The sequence below is a fragment of the Tremella mesenterica genome, assembly GCF_000271645.1.
Source record: "Tremella mesenterica DSM 1558 unplaced genomic scaffold TREMEscaffold_7, whole genome shotgun sequence".
Classification (NCBI taxonomy): domain Eukaryota; kingdom Fungi; phylum Basidiomycota; class Tremellomycetes; order Tremellales; family Tremellaceae; genus Tremella; species Tremella mesenterica.
In genome coordinates this window covers 449,790-468,488 of record NW_006711231.1, presented here as the reverse complement: position 1 = coordinate 468,488, position 18,699 = coordinate 449,790, and the positions used below count along the sequence as shown (strand labels likewise).

General features: G+C 47.8%; 8 protein-coding genes across 8 annotated transcripts; 3 read left to right on the top strand and 5 right to left on the bottom strand.

Annotated features, from left to right (window-relative positions):
* Nucleotides 1-88: 88 nt before the first annotated feature.
* Nucleotides 89-2,908, bottom strand: TREMEDRAFT_39553 (uncharacterized protein). The gene is made up of 4 exons (XM_007005273.1): nucleotides 2,245-2,908; nucleotides 1,522-1,821; nucleotides 1,059-1,376; nucleotides 89-1,009 (listed from the first exon to the last, which is right to left on the bottom strand). Exons 1-4 carry the CDS (start codon nucleotides 2,429-2,431, stop codon nucleotides 216-218), a joined length of 1,599 nt encoding a protein of 532 aa, XP_007005335.1. The 5' UTR covers nucleotides 2,432-2,908; the 3' UTR covers nucleotides 89-215.
* A 605-nt stretch (nucleotides 2,909-3,513) lies between these two features.
* TREMEDRAFT_71861 (uncharacterized protein) lies at nucleotides 3,514-4,241 on the top strand (the record flags this gene model as incomplete). The annotated part of the gene is made up of 1 exon (XM_007005496.1): nucleotides 3,514-4,241. A coding segment is annotated over exon 1 (264 nt), but the record flags the coding sequence as incomplete, so codon positions are not given.
* A 382-nt stretch (nucleotides 4,242-4,623) lies between these two features.
* On the bottom strand, nucleotides 4,624-6,287 carry TREMEDRAFT_31647 (uncharacterized protein; the record flags this gene model as incomplete). Its single annotated transcript, XM_007005219.1, has 8 exons — nucleotides 4,624-4,877; nucleotides 4,921-4,980; nucleotides 5,027-5,052; nucleotides 5,155-5,311; nucleotides 5,397-5,441; nucleotides 5,614-5,719; nucleotides 5,863-5,930; nucleotides 6,074-6,287. The coding sequence occupies 8 exons, from the start codon at nucleotides 6,285-6,287 to the stop codon at nucleotides 4,624-4,626; spliced, it is 930 nt and encodes a 309-aa protein (XP_007005281.1).
* A 792-nt stretch (nucleotides 6,288-7,079) lies between these two features.
* Nucleotides 7,080-9,991, top strand: TREMEDRAFT_63105 (uncharacterized protein; the record flags this gene model as incomplete). The annotated part of the gene is made up of 4 exons (XM_007005380.1): nucleotides 7,080-7,253; nucleotides 7,352-8,620; nucleotides 8,677-9,529; nucleotides 9,642-9,991. The coding sequence occupies 4 exons, from the start codon at nucleotides 7,080-7,082 to the stop codon at nucleotides 9,989-9,991; spliced, it is 2,646 nt and encodes an 881-aa protein (XP_007005442.1).
* Nucleotides 9,992-10,427: 436 nt separating this feature from the next.
* TREMEDRAFT_31876 (uncharacterized protein) lies at nucleotides 10,428-11,562 on the bottom strand (the record flags this gene model as incomplete). The annotated part of the gene is made up of 3 exons (XM_007005242.1): nucleotides 10,428-10,590; nucleotides 10,984-11,297; nucleotides 11,503-11,562. 3 exons carry the CDS (start codon nucleotides 11,560-11,562, stop codon nucleotides 10,428-10,430), a joined length of 537 nt encoding a protein of 178 aa, XP_007005304.1.
* Nucleotides 11,563-12,034: 472 nt separating this feature from the next.
* Nucleotides 12,035-12,863, top strand: TREMEDRAFT_23916 (uncharacterized protein; the record flags this gene model as incomplete). The annotated part of the gene is made up of 3 exons (XM_007005211.1): nucleotides 12,035-12,159; nucleotides 12,465-12,583; nucleotides 12,763-12,863. Coding segments are annotated over 3 exons (345 nt in total), but the record flags the coding sequence as incomplete, so codon positions are not given.
* Nucleotides 12,864-13,025: 162 nt separating this feature from the next.
* Nucleotides 13,026-14,169, bottom strand: TREMEDRAFT_31612 (uncharacterized protein; the record flags this gene model as incomplete). The annotated part of the gene is made up of 5 exons (XM_007005215.1): nucleotides 13,026-13,344; nucleotides 13,561-13,653; nucleotides 13,699-13,763; nucleotides 13,813-14,004; nucleotides 14,083-14,169. The coding sequence occupies 5 exons, from the start codon at nucleotides 14,167-14,169 to the stop codon at nucleotides 13,026-13,028; spliced, it is 756 nt and encodes a 251-aa protein (XP_007005277.1).
* A 1,279-nt stretch (nucleotides 14,170-15,448) lies between these two features.
* Nucleotides 15,449-17,266, bottom strand: TREMEDRAFT_74116 (uncharacterized protein). The gene is made up of 2 exons (XM_007005495.1): nucleotides 16,768-17,266; nucleotides 15,449-16,616 (listed from the first exon to the last, which is right to left on the bottom strand). The coding sequence occupies exon 2, from the start codon at nucleotides 16,510-16,512 to the stop codon at nucleotides 15,730-15,732; it is 783 nt and encodes a 260-aa protein (XP_007005557.1). The 5' UTR covers nucleotides 16,513-16,616; nucleotides 16,768-17,266; the 3' UTR covers nucleotides 15,449-15,729.
* Nucleotides 17,267-18,699: the final 1,433 nt, after the last annotated feature.

The window sequence follows — 18,699 nt, the reverse complement described above, 5'->3', positions numbered from 1 at the left end:
TTCAATGATATGGTCAGAAAATGGAGAGTGGTTTGAGAAGTGGATAGGAATGTTGGGGATGGATCGTATCAATTCTCGTCTACACCTTATACGCAAGCATGCATGTTAATGTATTTAGACATCTGACCATTACCCATTAATACCTTTCATGCCTTCGTATACATCGTCAAAAGCATGAATGAAACATGTTACTTTTCTTCACTATTGATAATTTTTCATAACCCACCATCTTTTCCAACTTTGACCCCTTCTCCTTCTCCTACACCACCTACTACTCTCCCTTTACTCCTCTCTAACGCTCCCAATCCTACTCCGACACCACGATGCCAAACTCCTTGTTCGTCCGCAGTCCCCAATAACGCCACCATGGTCTCTACGAACCACTCATCCTTTTTGATATAATGAACAACAACCGTACCCCCTCTTTCCTTTTCGTCACCCAAAAACCTTTCAGTCCTATTAGGTCTATTTGCGTACGCCTCCATCACTTGAAATCTTTCGTTCGATTTCGACTTTGAACTCGAATATGCCTGAGTATGTGTTGTTGCTTGTACTATCGGTTCGTCCCGAAGTCGACTGAGGGGTGATCCTTCGATAAGAGCTTCGACACGTTCAGTAGCTGAAAGATCCGTACATGGCGCTTTATAAGGTATACCGAATTTTGATACGGAGGAATAAGCGTCGGCAGCTTCTTGATGACCGCCTCGTAAAGCCAATACGGAAGATGAAAGACCAGTGGTGTTTTCTTTCCGAACACGAGCAACCTCTGAAGGAAACAGAAATCCATGTGCGTAAACGGTAGGAGCTTTGGGATGATCGTAGATCCAACAACGTTCTGCCACCCAGACAATCTCTTCTCGCGCAGGATGCATTCGGATCCATTTAGAGACCAGCTTGTCTTCTTTACCATAAGTCAGAGTTCGAAGTGCAGGTGATGATGCGATGTATTGGACCAAATCGAAGGAAAGACCATAGCATTCGCCACCCATGAATAGATTCTTGACGAGATCTACAAAGATGTCAGCTTCACTCTCAATGTGGAGCTAAGAAAGACTCACATCCCCAATACGCTTTACTCCTCGGAGCAGCCCTCAAACGTCTTTCCAGCTCACCCAACATGATAAAGCTATCCTCGTCGGCTTTGATCACGTAATCAGGTCGTCGCTCCCCTCGCCAAATAGGTGATGGCGCCGCTTCAGTACCTTCGGGAATATCCTGGCCATTGGTACCAACCTGCCCCTCGATACGCTTTTGTGAGAGCGTTGGGTATTCCCAATCGGGCACAGTGGCATTCTCCGCTGCCCAAGAGAAGAACGCGTAGGTTTTGCCAGAGTTCATCTTTTCAGGCATGTCGAGGAAAATGATATCGTTGAACGCTGCAAATTAGTGCCGTCCTAGTCTTATGGTCTTTGCTACATCCACGACAGGGTACCGATCACTCCTACCCATTTGGCAATGACGTGCGGAGAACAAGAGGAGAGGCAGACTTTCATGTTGAGTACAGGGAGAAGAGAGACTCACCCTCCATCTCCAGTTGCACCGCATGCGCATATCTCGGTCTTGGTCTAGCCATGACGAACCTCACTCTCACTCCTTCTGTCCCTTCGCTCCTACTACGCCAGTGACTAGCCCAACTCTGTCGAATCATATGTCGTCTGGCTGTACCCGCGTCGGTGGTAAAAACTCCTACGAGCACTCCGACTGGTTTCAGGACTTCGTCGAGATTCTTACTTTCGGCGGTGAATGGAAGCTCGGTGTGAGGGTGATATGGCCAAGCGGTACTGGCAGGTGTCAGGGGAGCGAGAGTAAGAGAGTGAGGGGCTCGTGAGAGGGAATCAACAGATGCTGCTCTCGGGGATGGAGAGTCATCGAGATCGAAGATTGTGGCGGGATCTTGAAGAGCATACAGAGTGGGATAATTAGAAGTGCAATATTGTCGCCAAGGAAGAGGAGCTTTGTCGGGATTGAGGATGTGTTTGATTGTAAGGGTAATCGTGACGGTAAGAAAAGTTAGAAATAGAAGAAAGGCGGCCTTATGTTTCAGCATTGAACGTACTGAGGCTCTAAACATTGTAGTGCTGAATTTGAATGCGCAGTAAGATGAAGAGAGTCACATGAAGGTGACGTGAGGCAGGGACAGATCGACAATCTCGCAGCAACTAAGCGACCACATATTTAGGAATGAGTGGAGAGTATACAAAGGAGGTACGTCAGATCAGGGGTAACGAAGGATAGATGAATGACTCACAATGGTGAGCGGTTGTGTGGGGACGAAAGCCCATAATCTACCTAACCACTTGGATCCCATAACTGCTTGACTCTTTCCCCTTTGTCTTTGACCACCGGACATGAGCCTGTCCCTCTCTCTATTCCTCCTTCCTGCCCGTATCCTACCTCCCCTCCCCTCGTCGGCCCTTTCCACAAAGGACATCAACTCTAACAACCAGCCCCACCGTCGTGTACCTGTCGGCAAGAGTCTGCTGGTAGACGTGATCCTTCGTCGGATCGGCGGTAGACTCGGGCCAGCCAGGACTTTTGGAGAGACGGACGAGTCAACTTGGTTTTGACCCGCAGAACGGAACCACCAAGCGCGTCCGTGCCCATGTCCGTACGATACTGGTTCATCTTCGGCTGAACTCCTGGAATCTGACCGTCCACCCGACCAGGTAGGTCGAGAAGATGAGGTGGAAATGCTGGTGCGTGGAGAGGACGAGGGTCCAGCGGAGTTCGATGTCGCATATTCGGCGCTCAAGTCGATATTTGATGGTCGGGGAGAATGTAGAGGTGAAGGAGCACGGGATCCAGGGGGTGAAGGGATGGGACTGGGTGGAAGGGATAGTGGGAGTATATTGTGTGGATCTATTGGTAAAGGTTGTAATGACGGTGGTAGTTGTGGTGGAGACAAGTTGTTCAGAGATGTGGAAGCAAGTGGAGGAGAATCGTCCAAAGCAGTTATATGGTCATTGGAGGGAGGTGTCATACTGATCGCTGGAGGTACATGATCACCAGTGTTACCACTTAGTGAAGATGTATTGGATGACATTCCCCAAAACCAATGTTTACGCCTGTTGTGTAAGAATGTCGGTCTCTCGAGAGAACTTCTATCACCTTCGTCGTCCGACTTGCTAGGTTTGGGTTGAGGCGGTAAGGGTAAATGGGAGTACCAAGCTTGGTTAGGATGTTCCTTCAACCGCTTGTTCGATGGAGTATTTGGATAAGATCGTGTTTGTTGTGATGAAAGTGTAGAGTGAGCCGTAACAGGGGCGAAAGAGGAGGAAGAGGAGGAAGGCTGTTCGATCGAAGTTCGTTTACGAGGTCTCTGTATAATGTTGGCAGAAATAACTCCGCTGCCGTTGTTGTTATTGTGAACGTTGGAAGCGGGTGTCTGAACGTGTGAGAGTGGGTTGGAGATTGAGAGTCGTCGTCGAGGCCCAAGAATGCCGTTATCGCGCGCCTGGGGAGAGAAAGGTGAGAAGTCTGCCGAAGTGGTTGCTGCGGTGGAAGTGTCGGCCGCGAATGACAATGAGAGACTAGGAGGGTCGGGTCGGGATCGTGTGGAGGAATAAGAGGGAGAGGTGTAAAGATGGGGTCTAGTGGAACGGTCGGGAAGGGAGGAAGAGGAAGAGGAAGAGGAAGAGGAAGAGGGACAAGGGTAAGAAGATGACCTGTTCGGACAAGGAGTGGGAATACTTTTGATTATAACGCCGTCTGCCTTGGGATCTGGCACGAAGTGGGGAATGGTGCGAGTTGCGAAGGGACTCGTCGAGTCCCTCAACAGAGGTCGATTTGAGAAATACGTCGGAGGGTCCGTCGGAGACGCGATGAAAGCTGCAGAGCGAGAACGGTACGCCGGCGGTACTAGGATATCGGCCAGAGGTGGAGAAGGAACAGTGCTATAGCCAACAGAGATTAGACGAGGCGGTGTCAAATGGGGTGAAGAATGTGAGGAGGACAAAGGAATGGCACTGTTGTCGGATGCGGTCTGGTCGCTCTCGATCGTGGGGTGAATGTTTCTGGATAACCTCGCTGCCCTCGGTGTTGGTCCTTGAACATTATCATGTGACAAGGATGATGGGTCGTCAAGGCCAAGCACTACCGGGGTTGACGATGGAGCTCGATCCAAGGGATGTAGGGGATGGTTCATCCCAAAAAGTTCATTCCTGTAGTCAAGTTGTCGTGTTTCGACTTTTGGCTCCTCCCCACTTGCGGCTAGGCTGTTCGTTCCGGGGGTTTCACTCAGGGTTCAACTCCACCCGCGACCGACAAACTCAAGGGAAGGTGTATAAAGTGACAGAGACTGCGCTGTGCAGTGAGAGAAAGCTACAAGGAGTAGTAGTAGACCTATGAGGCCTATGAGAGAGAAGCCAATACGAGGTGGTCACCTGACATCATGCAAAAGTTAAGTGTTTTTTTCTAAAGGCCCCCAATTGGACAGGCTTCAGGGATGTCGCAAGTCGTCATTGAGAAAGCTTGGACCACCGCGACAAGACTTGACTGCGCATTGCGCAGCCGCGCCGGCCGCGCCGGCCAATCAGATCTCAGGATCTCGGGGACTTCAGGAACCGCATCATCTCTTCAACAAAAACGCCACATCCGAATTCCGATGTGGGAACCGACTACACACTATGACTCACCCCTCAACAACCCTCTCCTCTCTTCCTCGCTACCCTTTTCCCTTCCCCAGCATTTCAACGACAATACTCCCTTCCATACACGTTCAAGTCCACTGTCCCGCCATCGGTACATGATAGGTTTCCTTGAATCCAATCGGTCCGGACGTATGCGGTGTTGGCTGTCCACCAGTGTAGACAAAGCGAATACTAACGCTCCTAATGTACATAACGCAGACGAGGCAGAGATCATGAACATGATGATCACTGAGTGTCAGTCTCGTTCAAATGTACTCCTACTACGACTCACTTTGCAACCGAGCAGCTTGTTCCACAGACTTGCCTCCAACGATTGCTCCGGTCATCATTCCTGGTGGTTAGTCACGTTTTCCGTCTCAGGCGACCAGTCAACTCACCAGGAATGGAGATGAGGCCAATGACGCTGCCAGTCAGCATTCGACTTCACTTGTTTGTCTCACACTGTGAAGCTGACTACCACCCGGAGAAAGTAGATCATCTCCACATGACTCTAAGGAATACTCACCTCAACTGATTGACAGTCGGAAGCAAGGCCATCTTCAACGCTTCCACCCCAACAGGCTTGCAAGCTTCGAAACGGCTCGCTCCCATGGCGAGGTACGTCTCAACTTTGTCACGGTTCTCCGCGAATTCCTTGGAGATGGAGTTCATTCCCACGCCTGCTAGGGTCAGCGCTGAACGAAATAATTGTGACTGAAAGCCTGGAATGTCATGGGGGTAAGGAAGCTGGTCAGATCTGTAACTCACCGATTGCTGAGATGGCGTTTCCCAGGATCATACCGAGTATAGGGACTGTGGTGAGTATACACGTTCTCTCCGTTCACTCCCCTAGCATTGCTCTGCTTCCCTCCTGCCTTCCCCTGACGCCATAGACTTTCTCCGCAGTTGCCTACGTCCACATCACTGAGGACTAAAGGAGCAATTGATTCATGAAAATATTGGATGTGAGAAGTGATGTACTCACTATATTGATCAGGTTGCCAGAAAGGTCGTTGAGCCATGGCGAACTCCGAGCCCAGTATGGAAATAGGTAATGTCCCGCATAACATGGCGGATAGAACCAAGGGGAACTAGACATGAGTATAATGCACAATGTAATCTCGTACAACCGTGTCAGAGCAGTAAAGTATAGTACACTTTTACGTAGTTGACACATACACCATATGATGGATATGTCATAGATCATGAGACTGAATGAGGGACGAAATCTCACCATATTGCTGAACCGTCTTTTCGATTTGTTGTATGTGGCTTCGAATGCTCCCAGCACGTTGAGTAGTACTACATGTCAACATCTATCAATGCATGGGTACATCTGGAGTTTATATGGGAGATAGTCAGATGATACAGACGATATCGCATCAAGGTTACGCAAGGTCCTCAAAGAGAAGGTCGACCGAACGTAGTGAAGTACAGAAGCTCACCAGCGATCCCAAACACTCCCCAGATGTTATTACTCATAAATACCTTATCTAGTACCAAAGCCATGATACTCAGTTGTATGATACATCTTACACTTGCGACGAGTAATGAACCGCCTATACCGAGTCCAAGAAGTAGAGAAAGGACAGAATCAAAGATGACGAATAAAAGTCCTAAAAAGACATTTGTCCATGTAAGATGTGTCGAATCGAGCATGGTATCGTCTAATTGAGCGACCCCAGGGTTCTGTACACCCTATACCTTCTAGATATTGGAGGGCAGTAGCGTCAGAAATAATAAGAAAGACAAGAAAAGTCGAAGTATGGCAGAGGGAAAGAAGTTGAATGTTGCAATGTCGTCATGGTTGATGGTGATCCGGATTTCCCCTCTCCACTCTACTTCTTCTCTATCCCTCTTTCATCTCTCCCTCTACATCTCCTTTCCCAAGTTTTGTTGACTGTAGAGCAGTCGTAGTCACAGGCTACTTGCATACAAAGGGTAGGAAAAGTCACATCGAATTTCCAAATACCGTAAGATCTTGGAGGAGACAAACCTCAAAGGAGAGTTTCTAAACAAATTCTCAAATTGTTTCGCCGCCAAAAAGAAGAACAAATTATCGATCTTCCCCATCAAAACGACTTCATCAACACACTTCACAGATCATAGAGTATACTCTGGGGTATCTTAAAGTGTTTTAATACCGATCACGACCACCGCATTGGGTTCAAGTGAAATTCTTATGATCGTATAGACAAACAAACCGAAGTGTATAAAGAGCTAGAAAACGAACATCAGAGCAAAGCATCAGAGCAAATTCTCATCCCTTCTTCAACATTCTCATCACGGATATCACTCAATTTTCATTCACTCATATCATCATACTGCATTTGTTTCAAATACGACACATCTTCTCTCCAATTGTATCACTCAAGACGAATCACTTCACAAGCTTCACGAGCTCAATAACCACCTGCTCCTCGTGCTCTTTACGGAAGAACTGCAACGATAATGCCCACTCAATCTAGGTATGACGACACGGGCAGACCATCCGTTTTGAACTCTCTCACTCAGCTTCGAGATGAACTTTCATCTCGGGTCGATCAGCTGTCTATGGCAGTGGAAAGACTCCGTGGTCATGCGCGGGAACTCGATCTGATGGGGGAGTCAGGACCGTCTAACACAGTTAGTCCTCCTTCTCCATCATCTCAACCATCACCTGAAGAAGCTCTCGTACTCTCATTAGCTCCTCCACTTCAGGTAGAACAATACTAATAGCACAGAACATACCCGTCAACACCTACCAGCTTGGTCAACCCAATCTTCCCCCTTCCTTACGACGAACCCTCTTTCCTATCACTGCTAATCCCGACGAGGCATCTAATCGACTTTCACCCATCGGCTCTGAAATAGCCGCTCTTCGTCGTCCTCATGCTGCTTCTCTGCGACAACCACGTCCCATCCCCAATGCTCTCGTAGACGGTCATCCGGTCTATCATGATATAGGCGAAAGACTCCGGTTTGTCCGTCAAGTTTTGCGAGAAGTCAGTGCTACTGTGTCTTCTGTCAATCCTCGTCTTCAAGCGCAATTACGAGCAGCTGCCGCCGAACCGAGTTTGCTCGTCGGTGGATTAAACACCATTTCTCCCGCTGCCCCTCAACCTTCCAATTACCAACCAAACTGGAGGGAACGATTGCGGATTTCCCGTAGTCGAGTACAGGGGAATACCGTTCATCGCCCTAGTGCTCAAACCATTACACCTGAACCCGTTGCTGTATTACCACTCCCAGATGATCAAGGGCGTAGAAGACCTGGTGAACGCAAGGCTCGACTGGCGGGTTGTAAGCCAACAAATCTAGCAATCATGGCTAGTTGTCCAGCTCCTAAGATTGTTCGATCCACCAAATCACGCCCATCTGCTCGACGAGATCCTATATTACTTGCCGGTCGGTCCAGCAGAACAGTCACACTTGATCTTCCCGACTGGAACGGTGAAACTGAAACGGTCATGGAGGATGTTGGCCAGGCTACACAAAGGACGTCTGTTCGAGAGGGTCAAGAGTCATCAAGCACTGAACTCACCTACCGAGGTTTGGCAGTAACGTCTCGGATCGACCGTGATATCTCACCTACAACAGGAGTGTCCAGGAACAACGCCATCCCCGAGATCCGTCTCATTCCCGAAAGAACCTTCCGCGAGACCATTCGGGAACTCAGTTCTGGAAGACCCTCCACTACTCCAAGAATGGATGATAGAGAAATGCGTCGGTACGAAGCTCGAGCCATGAGGAATTTGGCTAGACGTATCGTGGAGGCTGGAAGAGCATCGTCTACCGAAAGTCCTGCATCGACAAATACTGTTGATCCTCTTTTCCCAGTTCCACCACCTCGGCAGCAAAGAACACCGTCATCACTTCATATTCCTCCTGTCAATGTTCCTGCTAATCGGTCGGCAGAACTCATGAGGAGACACGCGGAGGCGACTTTAGCCCTGGATGAGAGAATGGAACTCTTAGCATTATCACCTACGGATCCCGGATATGCAAACAGGGTGAGTGATTCACGGCCTCTTTGTATATATGAGAGGTTGAAAAACTGATAAGGTAGCTTGTGAGAATGAGTCAATACGAATCTGGGCGAAGGCTTGAAGAAGCTTATCGAAGATTCCCACCTTCCCAACCTCCATCAACTGACAATGCGCTTGTGCCTTTCGGTCGTCGTGAGATTCCATCTGTCGCCGTACAGACCCCTCCTGCCTTTCCCCTTGCTCAACAAGTCAGGCCAATCCGACAACGCAGTGCGACGTGGTTAGAAGAAGTTGGCGATGACGATGATCCACCTGAGGTCATAGAAGAGACCACTGGGCTGGAGTCTGTCCCACTTCAGACATGGCAAGATGATGAGAGTGAGAGTAATAGTACTAGTGACGACAATCAGTCTTCTACAACATCGACCGTGGAAATGATCGATCTAAGCGAAGGGGTTCAGGATGCGATCACTGGCGATAGTCCAGAAAGAGTGTATGAAGGTCGAGGTCAAGGTCAAGATGGAGATGAGGATGAAGATGAAGACGATATTGAAGATGAGGGACTATCGGGATTTCGAAATCTAACCAGACCACTCACTATGGAGGCATGGGATCGACAACATGAAATAGCCGATACACTGATGGGATACTTGCCTGGTGAAACACGAGATACTAGAAACATAAGTCTTTCCCGTCTGGACTTTCCATCGTCTTCAAGGTACGCAGCAACAGATCCTCCTGGTCCGGTCGTTGACAGACCAATTTCGGAAGAGATGGATGAATTGGATGGAACTAGAACAGTGGAAATTATGCCTTCTGGAGCACGTCGTTTGACCATTGTCACTCCTAGAGGAGAGAGACAATATTATTATCCTCGTGGAACTACTGCGAATGCGGCTCTGGACCGTGAGCTAGCTGCTGATAATGGTACACGTAAGTTTATTCTTTCGTTCATCGACTAAAACGATCTTCTTCCTGTCCATCAAAACATCCTCGATTGAAGTGTGCGAAGTGATTTCATCATGTAAGGATGCTCATCAATTAGGAAATGTAGAAAGAGTACATCGATATCGACCTTTACCAAATGCTGAAAACGCTTCATCCCTCACATCCAGTGGTACGGCAGTAACAAACGTTCGTATAGGACAATATGAGGGTCTAGGTTTTAGGGAGAGCGCACAGCAAAGAAGGAGGGTTGTTAGTATGGATGTGAATGGACACGAAGGGGAGATGATGAATGGTGAACAAGAAGCGAGGAGGGTGGTCAATGGTAGGAATGGGACGAGAGCAGAAGCGAAAGTGGAAGATGCTGAAATCGAATTACAACATGATCAAACGGGAGCAGGTAGGAGAAGACCCAGACCTAGACCTTATATCAGTCTGTTGGATTTGTGATTCATGTGGAGTGGGGGTGAAGGTGTGTGTGTGGGGGGGGGGGGAGAAGTTTATTGGAGATACCTTTCTTTTTTCTTTGGTCTGTGACTATTCTTTGTGAAAATACATTCCAAGTCTAGGGTTTTAGAGTCTGAACGAAGTTTTGGGTGAAATATGACGAATTGACGAAATGTGTATGGATAATTTCATGAATGTGCATATAATGTTTAAAACGTAGTCTTCGACACTCTCTATATATCTACCAACTTATCCATCTCTGGATTCATGTTTCCAACTACATTGAGACACTTTCATTGATATTTCGAATTCCTCTCTCAATCCTTTCACCATCATCAACCGAGACGGAGCACAGAAAAGACCGTTTCGAAAAATCGCGTCGCTTGGGGTGAAGTGGTGAAGCGCGTAGGGGTTAGGGGAGAGGAGAAAGATGATGGGTTCAATCCTCTGCTTGGATGAGAGAATAACAAGGAGCATTCAATTTTTCTTCTCCTTTAAGAAAAGGAAGAGAGATTATGAATATATATTCTATTGTCACACCACCGGATTTCTCGATTAATTGACCGGCTGCTGCTGCTGATCCGCCAGTAGCTATGAGGTCGCTATTATCAGTCAGTATAAATTCTTTCACTTTGTTCAAATCTTATACCGTCGGTGGATCCAAGGCACCGAATGGGAAGTGGAAAGTATGATGTTCATCCGAATCGATGCTTTTCCCCTACCACGTATCACCGCTTAAAGAGGTCTGCTGAACACAACATGATCCTACTCAGTCCATGTGAAGTAGACTAACGAACAAGGATATCTCAAGATCCTGCAAATTCTCACCCACTGACACAAAAGCCATATACAAGTAATGGAAAGTAGGTAGATTGAAAAGAAGCTAATTGAGAAAAGATGTAATCAAAAGAAGGATAAAACGTGGGTTGAGAAGGTGTACAAGACACCCAAAGTAAACAAGAAGAAGAAAAGATATGAGAAAAGTCGAAACTCACTCAATGACCAAACATCTAGATCCTTTACCCACAGAACCTTTTTGTATCTCAAAAACATCTTTTCCATATTCTTTATCATACGTAACATTTTCAGTCTCTCCTGGTAATTTACCACCTTTTCTAACGGGTACGAAAGAAGTTTTCAATCTTGATGCTATCATAGGACCTAACAGAAAACCTCTGGCATCGAGTCCTACGATTATATCTGGTGGAGTTGGATGAGTTATGAGTATGTGATGAACTATATGAGTTATGAGAGTTTCGAATGCTATAGGGTTTTGAAGGATTGGGAAAATATCTAGGAATGTTATTCCCTTTTTGATTTGTCAGTTTCTCGAAATGCTTCTCATACATTTATTCTATTACTTGATATGAGAGTGTATTTGATGAGTCTCGTTGTGATTGACACAATTAAAAGGAATTGAGAATTGTATGAGATTGAATAAAGAGGTGAGTTTGGAGTTGATATCGCATGTTGATGTGGAATGTGGATTGAAGGAGATAGTTGAGATCACTCACCTTTTTGGGGAAATCAGGATGTACACCAAGTAAACTTTTTAGATATTCTACGTCTGACATATTGAGCGATTTGGTAATGGGTACTGAATACAAGTATTATCGCTCTTGGCTGATAAGCAAAGTCAGGTAAAGCGATGACCGTAAATTATAGCGAAACTCTTTGGTTCTGTAAGAAAACTTCTCAGACCGAGAAGACCGAACTTTCTCTGCCACGTGCGTTGTTTCCGACGGAAAGAAGCCGTTGAACTCTTCGATCACCATAGAAGTGCATCCTCAGAGTTCCTCCGCCTCCTCTAAATGACTACTGCCTTATGCTTCTGTTCAGACACTCTATCGTCGAGATGACCGGAAAAAGACGATTAAGCCACCTCACTCAACATTGAGAATCTCCCAAAGACTCTCCGGCAGAATATCCACCAAATCCACCATGTCAACTCTTATTCCCGAACTCACCTCACCTCTCTCTCCAATCTCCCCTTGGCCCCCACCCGACCAACCGTCAATATCAAACCACCAGTCAACTCTACCATCCTCAACTGAGATCTACGCGCTCATAGCTGTATTAGGCACATATATCCTCTTTGGTCTATATCTATCTTGGGCGTTTTTACCCGTGAATTGGTTAGAAAAAATAGGATGGAGTTGGTTTCCTTCTCAGTGAGTTTTTACCTTTTGTCAGAGATTCGTGTCCTTGATATACTTTCACTTCCGCTTTGAGAATAACCTGATGGGACCCTACGTGTCGGTTGATTCGGAGTGAGGATGAATACTGAAAGTCTTTCCAATGAATGGGAAACGGACAGGATATGGGAGAATGTGGGAAATGCGGGCGAGTCGGAAATGAAGTAAGAAGGAAGATGAAGATGGTAAAAGGAAGAAACAATGAGATGTTATCTGTTAGGGAAGAGAAAGACGAGTGGGACATGATCAGAGTAAGAGGATGAGAGAAGCTGATGAGATAGAGAATGGGCTATTGTCGTACCGTGCTGGATGATGCTCTGCGTTTTACTCACTTATTGGAGTTATGCAGCTTTGATGGCTTATAACACTCCCCCATTCGACTCTTTGAGGTCGTTCACGGGTGAGTGTTACTCGTGCTCTCGTACCTCTCCTGCCTTCATTGACTTTCCTCCTCAGATCTCTGTTCCGTCGCCCATCATATACTCAGCGGATGGGTCAAGGTTCTCGGATCACTAGAGATGACGATGCCGTTCAGGAGGATGATCACAGCCTTGGAGAACGTGACCATCCTGACAACAGACCCGTTCGCCAAAATACCTCCTAAATCTTCTTCTCCTGAAGATTCTTTCGCAGAAGAAGCAGTAGATCTTCCTATAGACCTTGTCAATCGAATCTTGTATCCCCCTCGACCTCGTCCGACCACAAGCAGATCATCTACAAAACATCGATGACACATCATAATCCTTGTTAATACCATTCATGCGTGCTACATACATATGTACCTCATGCTCATATCCCGTCAATCCACTCTTACGCAACATGCGACCCCACGACTGGACCATTTACCCGCTGACGATCGCGCCACCATTTACGTGAATGCTCTGACCAGAGATGAAACTACCCATTTGCTCACTCGCCAGAAACACATACGCCGGTCCAAGCTCGGAAGGCTGACCGATACGTCCGATTGGCGCAGGAGTGTTGTGCCAAGTCTTCATCGTCTCCTTGTCCATCGCCGCGGGTTGAAGAGGAGTCCAGACGGGCCCTGGACAGACAGCGTTTACACGGATGCCTTGTCCGATAAGCTGATTGGAGAGACATCGAACCATGGATACTTGGGCGCCTTTGGTCATGGAGTAGTCGAGTAGACTAGGAGGACCGCTGTGGGTCAGCAAGGTATATATGCCGCGTGACTGCTAGGCTTAGGCGGCTAGGAACTGCGACTCCATATAGGAGAGAAGAAGAGCATGGCTACACTCGTTGAGAATTGAAAAGGGAGACGGGAGATGGAACATACGCATAGGCGACTGAGCTGTCAGCGAGCTGTCGTTACACGATTCAAGAATACTAGGGATTTTGAACTGGACCGATCAATACAAGGAAAACTCACCCTGCGATGCAGTAATAATGATAGAGCCGCCTTTAGGGATATGAGGGACCGCGGCTCGGGTCAAGAAGAAAGTGCCATATCTGTGAATCAGTGTGATTCCCTTCAAGCACCACAATATAACTCACATGTTGGTCTCCATGGTGCGCTTGAACTGTTCCGTAGTGATATCAGTGATACTCTTCTGGTCGTACTATTGGGTCAGCTTTACTATCATCTGTCAACAGTCACAGATGACTCACCATGACAGACGCATTATTCACCAACACATCTATCCTGCCCCAAGCCTTTACAACACTTTCGATGACCCTATTGCAACCTGCTTCATCGCGTATGTCCTGAGGGAAAAGAAGGCACTGTCGACCAGCTTTTTCGATAAGTTGTTTAGTTTTATCCGCATCCACTTGTTCTTCGGGGAGATACACGATGGCGACCTGGTAATCAGCCTTATACATTACGTAGTTTGATTGGGGAGGTGATTAGACTTCAAGAACGAAACATGAGGCACTCACATCGGCACCTTCTTTGGCAAAATGAACAGCGGCAGCACGTCCGATACCCGAATCACCGCCAGTGACAATTGTCTTCTTCCCAATCATCTGTATATCAACATACGTGCTCCCACGACCCTTCTCACAGCTCGGAATATCCCACAAGATGCAACTTTCCCATACGCATTGGACTGGGAATCTCCGAGGGAGTGAGGGAAGTACGAGAGAATCATTCGAGAAGTGTGAGAGGAAAAGGAGAGAGAAGTGAGGAGAAGTGAGGAGAAGTGAGGAGAAGTGAGGAGAAGTGAGGAGAAGTGAGGAGAAGTGTGAGCCAAGTATAAGACACATGTCGGAGAAGATTCAGGGGGAAACAAGAAGTAGATAAAAAGAATGAAGAAACTCACCAAACCGGCAGCTTTATACTTTGTAAAATCTTCATCCCCTTGAACAGCAGTGACAGACTCTGGTTTCTTTTCCATATCCGCTTGGATACCTACAACCCTGTCGACTTGAGATTCGACAACGAAATCACCAGGTTTGGGGAATTCTCCTTCACCCGCACGTTCTCCTGTGGGCTACGAGTCAGATGATCATTCCTTCCTAATGGATATCATCACGCTTGGAGATCATCTCAGAGATGTAGCGAGAGAGAGTGTAGGTGTAGGTGTAGGTGTAGGTGTAGGTGTAGGTGTAGGTGTAGGTGTAGGTGTAGGTGTAGGTGTAGGTGTAGGTGTAGGTGTAGGTGTAGGTGTAGGTGTAGGTGTAGGTGTAGGAGAAGGAGGTGTGTGGTGGGGGAGGTGTGTTGAAGAAAAGGAATGAGGTAGAACTCACCGCTGCAGAGTTAAAGATCCCAGCAGTGTTCTCATCACCGGTCACTTTCCCAGCTAAATCTTTCAAAGCTTCCATGTTGTCTATCCTGGTGAGTTATAAAATAAAAGATTAGTTACTTATCACTATGTGAAATGGAGGACAAGATGATACGATGAGAAGAAGGCGAAATGTTTAGATGAGTTATGACTACTCGTGGATCGAGCAATGACGTCACAGGTCAATTTCTTCCCTCCTTTAGTACCATGCAATCCATGCGTTCACGTCACAAAAATTTAGCATGCTTCAGTAACCAGAGAATCCAGAGATCCCACCATCGGCGGAAGATCTACAACGTCATCGATCAGCGCATGCTCAGTTTAGTTCCTGACATCATCAACCCATGGACGCGACTGATTTTCCGGCTTATGAAAAACTGCCGCGAGGTGAGAGAATACTGGAGTATGTACCACTGTACACACACGTACCGTAGAAAGGTCTGTCAGTTGCCGCACGTCGGGGTTTGATCAAAGTGTATCAAGTGATCAAGTGAGCATATCATCGGACAGGTCAGAGTTGTAAGGACATTATCGTGCATTCCCTGCTGAACCAAGAACATGAAAAGAAAGACGTTCAACGCGCCCGCGCGATCTACAGTATATTTCCACCACTACGATTTTACTCGTAACGTTTTAATCTCATCCTTTCAAATGAACAAGATGCGGACTGAGGGACAAAGGGTCTAAGGTAAAAAGATGTTTTCGAGGTGAGACAAAAGAGCAAAAGGTTTTCAGAGAAAAATGTCCGATTGGAACAAGAGATCATATTGTATCGTTTTGTTTTGTTCAAAATTTTGAAAGATCACGAATGACCATCGGCGAATGGATCGTGAAATTCGAGAGAATTCCCTTGTAATGTAGGATTACCGATCATACCTTTTTGAACTTTAGGCATTTGACTCCTTCTTTGTCCTTGACCACCCGCCGTGCTCAAGTAAGATCTAGTGACTATATCTTCGAAAGGGTTTGATCCTCTTCCACTTTGACTGGTCGGGATTGGTGGAGGGAGTTGATGAGCACCGGTGTTGAACCATGATGTTCCAAATACTGAAGGACCGTAATCTGCCCCTGGTGAAGTAGGCGATCCTCGACCTTGTTGAGTGTGACCATCTACAGCTCCGTACGAAGACGAATAAGTGGATTCGTTTCGACGAGAAGCACGTTCGTTCTCTATCGGCGAGGCATAGAATGAACTAGGTCGATCGTCAACTTCGGAAGCAGCGATGGAGATAGGTCGTTGAGATCGGATTTGAGACATTTGGTCTCGAGGTGGCTCGAACATTGACATATGCTCCGATAGACGTTTATGAACCACATGATCATTGTGCTTCTTCACACGTCGGTATACCCAATATATGAGGGCGAACCAAACGAGAACCCCGACGGTTACGCTGACGGCGATAATGATGGTACGCTTGTGAGAGCCAGAGCCATCGGATGTGGTAGATGGAGCGATGGCGCTGCTGGCAGAGGCGGCCAATGGGAAAGAAGTGTCTATTTGAGCCGCGAGCTGACCATTGATACCAGTCTGGGTGTAAAGAGGGGATGATTGGGTTTTGAGATACGCGTTCAGGGTGCCGAACATGGACGAAGGAATGTAGCCCAGCCATTGTGTGAGCAGTGTATTGGTGTCGCCGTCATAAGATGCCGGTTGATAAACTGACAGACCATACGTAGGCACGTCGTTGGCTGCGAATCAGCAAGGGGTCCAGAATTCAAAGCATGAGCCTTCAACTTTACGCCAGCCAAGTTATGAGAATAGACCACAAGGGGCACTTTTAAGCAGTCAAAGAATTTATGGGGTGTCGAAGTGACACTGGCGGGAAAATCTGACACTCACCACTTATGTTCAATGCCGAAGCGATCAAGTCGGGGAATGTGTTGAACAGCTGACTCTCCGCATCCGAATCTTGCACCACAAACGTCCACGGATAACTAGGACTCAACAAGAACGCCACTAAGGTCTTATCCTTCAGAGGATCGTTACTACCCCCGCTCCCTGCGTCAGCCTGATTAGCGACCGAGTTCGCCGGAACAATCAAAGTCGGGATTGCGCTGGGAATAGTCGCTGTCGCTGGCAGCTGACTGGATTTCGGTGACTCCGATGGTGCCCCACTGGTGTATGGAGTCTGAACGTCGGAAGCACCACTGGGAGCTGAGGAGCTTGAGGAGGATGTGCCGGCGATGATTAAGGTTGTCTGGGTTGGAATGTATACTTGGTCTGACGGGGTCGACCAGCTCGAGTAAGATGCTTGTGCACTCGAGGGCTGAGAAAATGTCGCCACTTGAGGTCCGGTCGCATTTGGAGTAGTCGAGACTGAGACAAGGGTGGCAGTCTCGCTGTCTGTTACTGTCGATGTGCGACTAGATGATGAGCTTGTGGAAGAGAGAGAGGAAGATACAGTCGCGATATTGGCCGGATCTCTGGAACGGGAAGCCGAGCTACTGATATCGGAGATGACGTCGGTAACAGAAGTGACCGAAGAACTCGTTGCGGAGTTAACTTGGGAAGGTGGTGCAGTAACAGAAGATAATGTTGAAGATGGTGTATCTCCCAAGTTCGAGCTGCCACCAGATCCGATACTAGCCTGAGAGGAAGAGGCAATAATTGATGAAACTGATGACGTTTCGCCTGGCGTCGAGCTTGAGCTTGAACTGGGCTCAACCACATGAGCAGTATCGGATGTAGCCGTGTGCGTGACGGAAGATGTCGCGCTACTGGAGCTTGGAAATCCATCGCCGGGCGGAGGCTGACTGGATGCCGGTACAGACTGTGCCGGATCAGAGGAAGGCTGTGAAGAAGTTGCAGATGAAGTGGCGGATGAATCGAACGAAGACGCTGACGAGGTAGCCGAACTCGATGCCGGAAGCTCGGCCGGACCGCTAGATGAAGACGGAGGCGAACTTGCAGGAGACGATGGCGGAGGACTGACAGCCGATGACGAGCTGCTGAACAACGTTCCGGAGGTAGAAGAGGCACCTGAAGAAGTCAGCGACACTGAGGGAAGAGAAGGCTGTGGATTGCTTGGAGCCTGTACAGAGGAAATTGCAGAACTCAGACTTGAAGCGAAGCTACTGAGTGGCAGACTTGAGCTTGAGCCTTGCAAAGAAGACGAGCTATTGAAGGCTACAACACCAGAGAAAATAGAGTATGAAACACTTGACGAATGGGGTTGGGAGGAGGATGGGACATGGGAAGAAGAGAGAAGCAGGCTTGAGCTTGAAATCCTCGGATCATTACTGGAAAAAGAGGAAGAGTCAGTTGCTGAGTGGGAGCTCAATGCAGAAGAGCCCGGGGAAAACGATGAGCTAGAAAACGGTTTCGAACTGGAGAAGGACAATGAGCTGGGTGGAAGTGACGAGCTGGGTGGAAGTGACGAGCTGGGTGGAAGTGACGAGCTGGGTGGAAGTGACGAGCTGGGTGGAAGTGATGAGCTGGTTGGAAGTGATGAGCTGGTTGGAAGTGATGAGCTGGGTGGGAGTGATGAGCTAGGTGGGAGTGATGAGCTGGGTGGGAGTGACGAGCTAGGCGGTTGTGCTGAGCTAAGAGGAGGAGATGAAGCAGGGGCAGACGATTGGCTATGAGTCTCAGAACTGACACTGGGAGCGGAGGGGACGGACGGAGCAGCTTTGGAAGAAGACACGCCAGGATTTATCGTCGATGATGGGGGATCTTTGGAATGAGTGGATTCAGGGGGAGTAGGAGGGGATGAAGAATGCGTATCATTGCCATCTCCACCTTCCCGCTTTGGTTTATAAGCCAATACAGCAG

What these genes read in the sequence shown, in the direction of transcription:
- TREMEDRAFT_39553 (XM_007005273.1), bottom strand. Translation starts at nt 2,431, where the DNA reads ATGTCCTTTGTGGAAAGGGCCGACGAGGGGAGGGGAGGTAGGATACGG. An exon ending in ACAACCGCTCACCATTGTGA is followed by an intron (nt 1,822 to 2,244) that starts GTCATTCATCTA and finishes CCCTCTCACGAG; the next exon opens with CCCCTCACTCTCTTACTCTC. An exon ending in GAGTAAAGCGTATTGGGGAT is followed by an intron (nt 1,010 to 1,058) that starts GTGAGTCTTTCT and finishes ACATCTTTGTAG; the next exon opens with ATCTCGTCAAGAATCTATTC.
- TREMEDRAFT_74116 (XM_007005495.1), bottom strand. Translation starts at nt 16,512, where the DNA reads ATGTTCGGCACCCTGAACGCGTATCTCAAAACCCAATCATCCCCTCTT.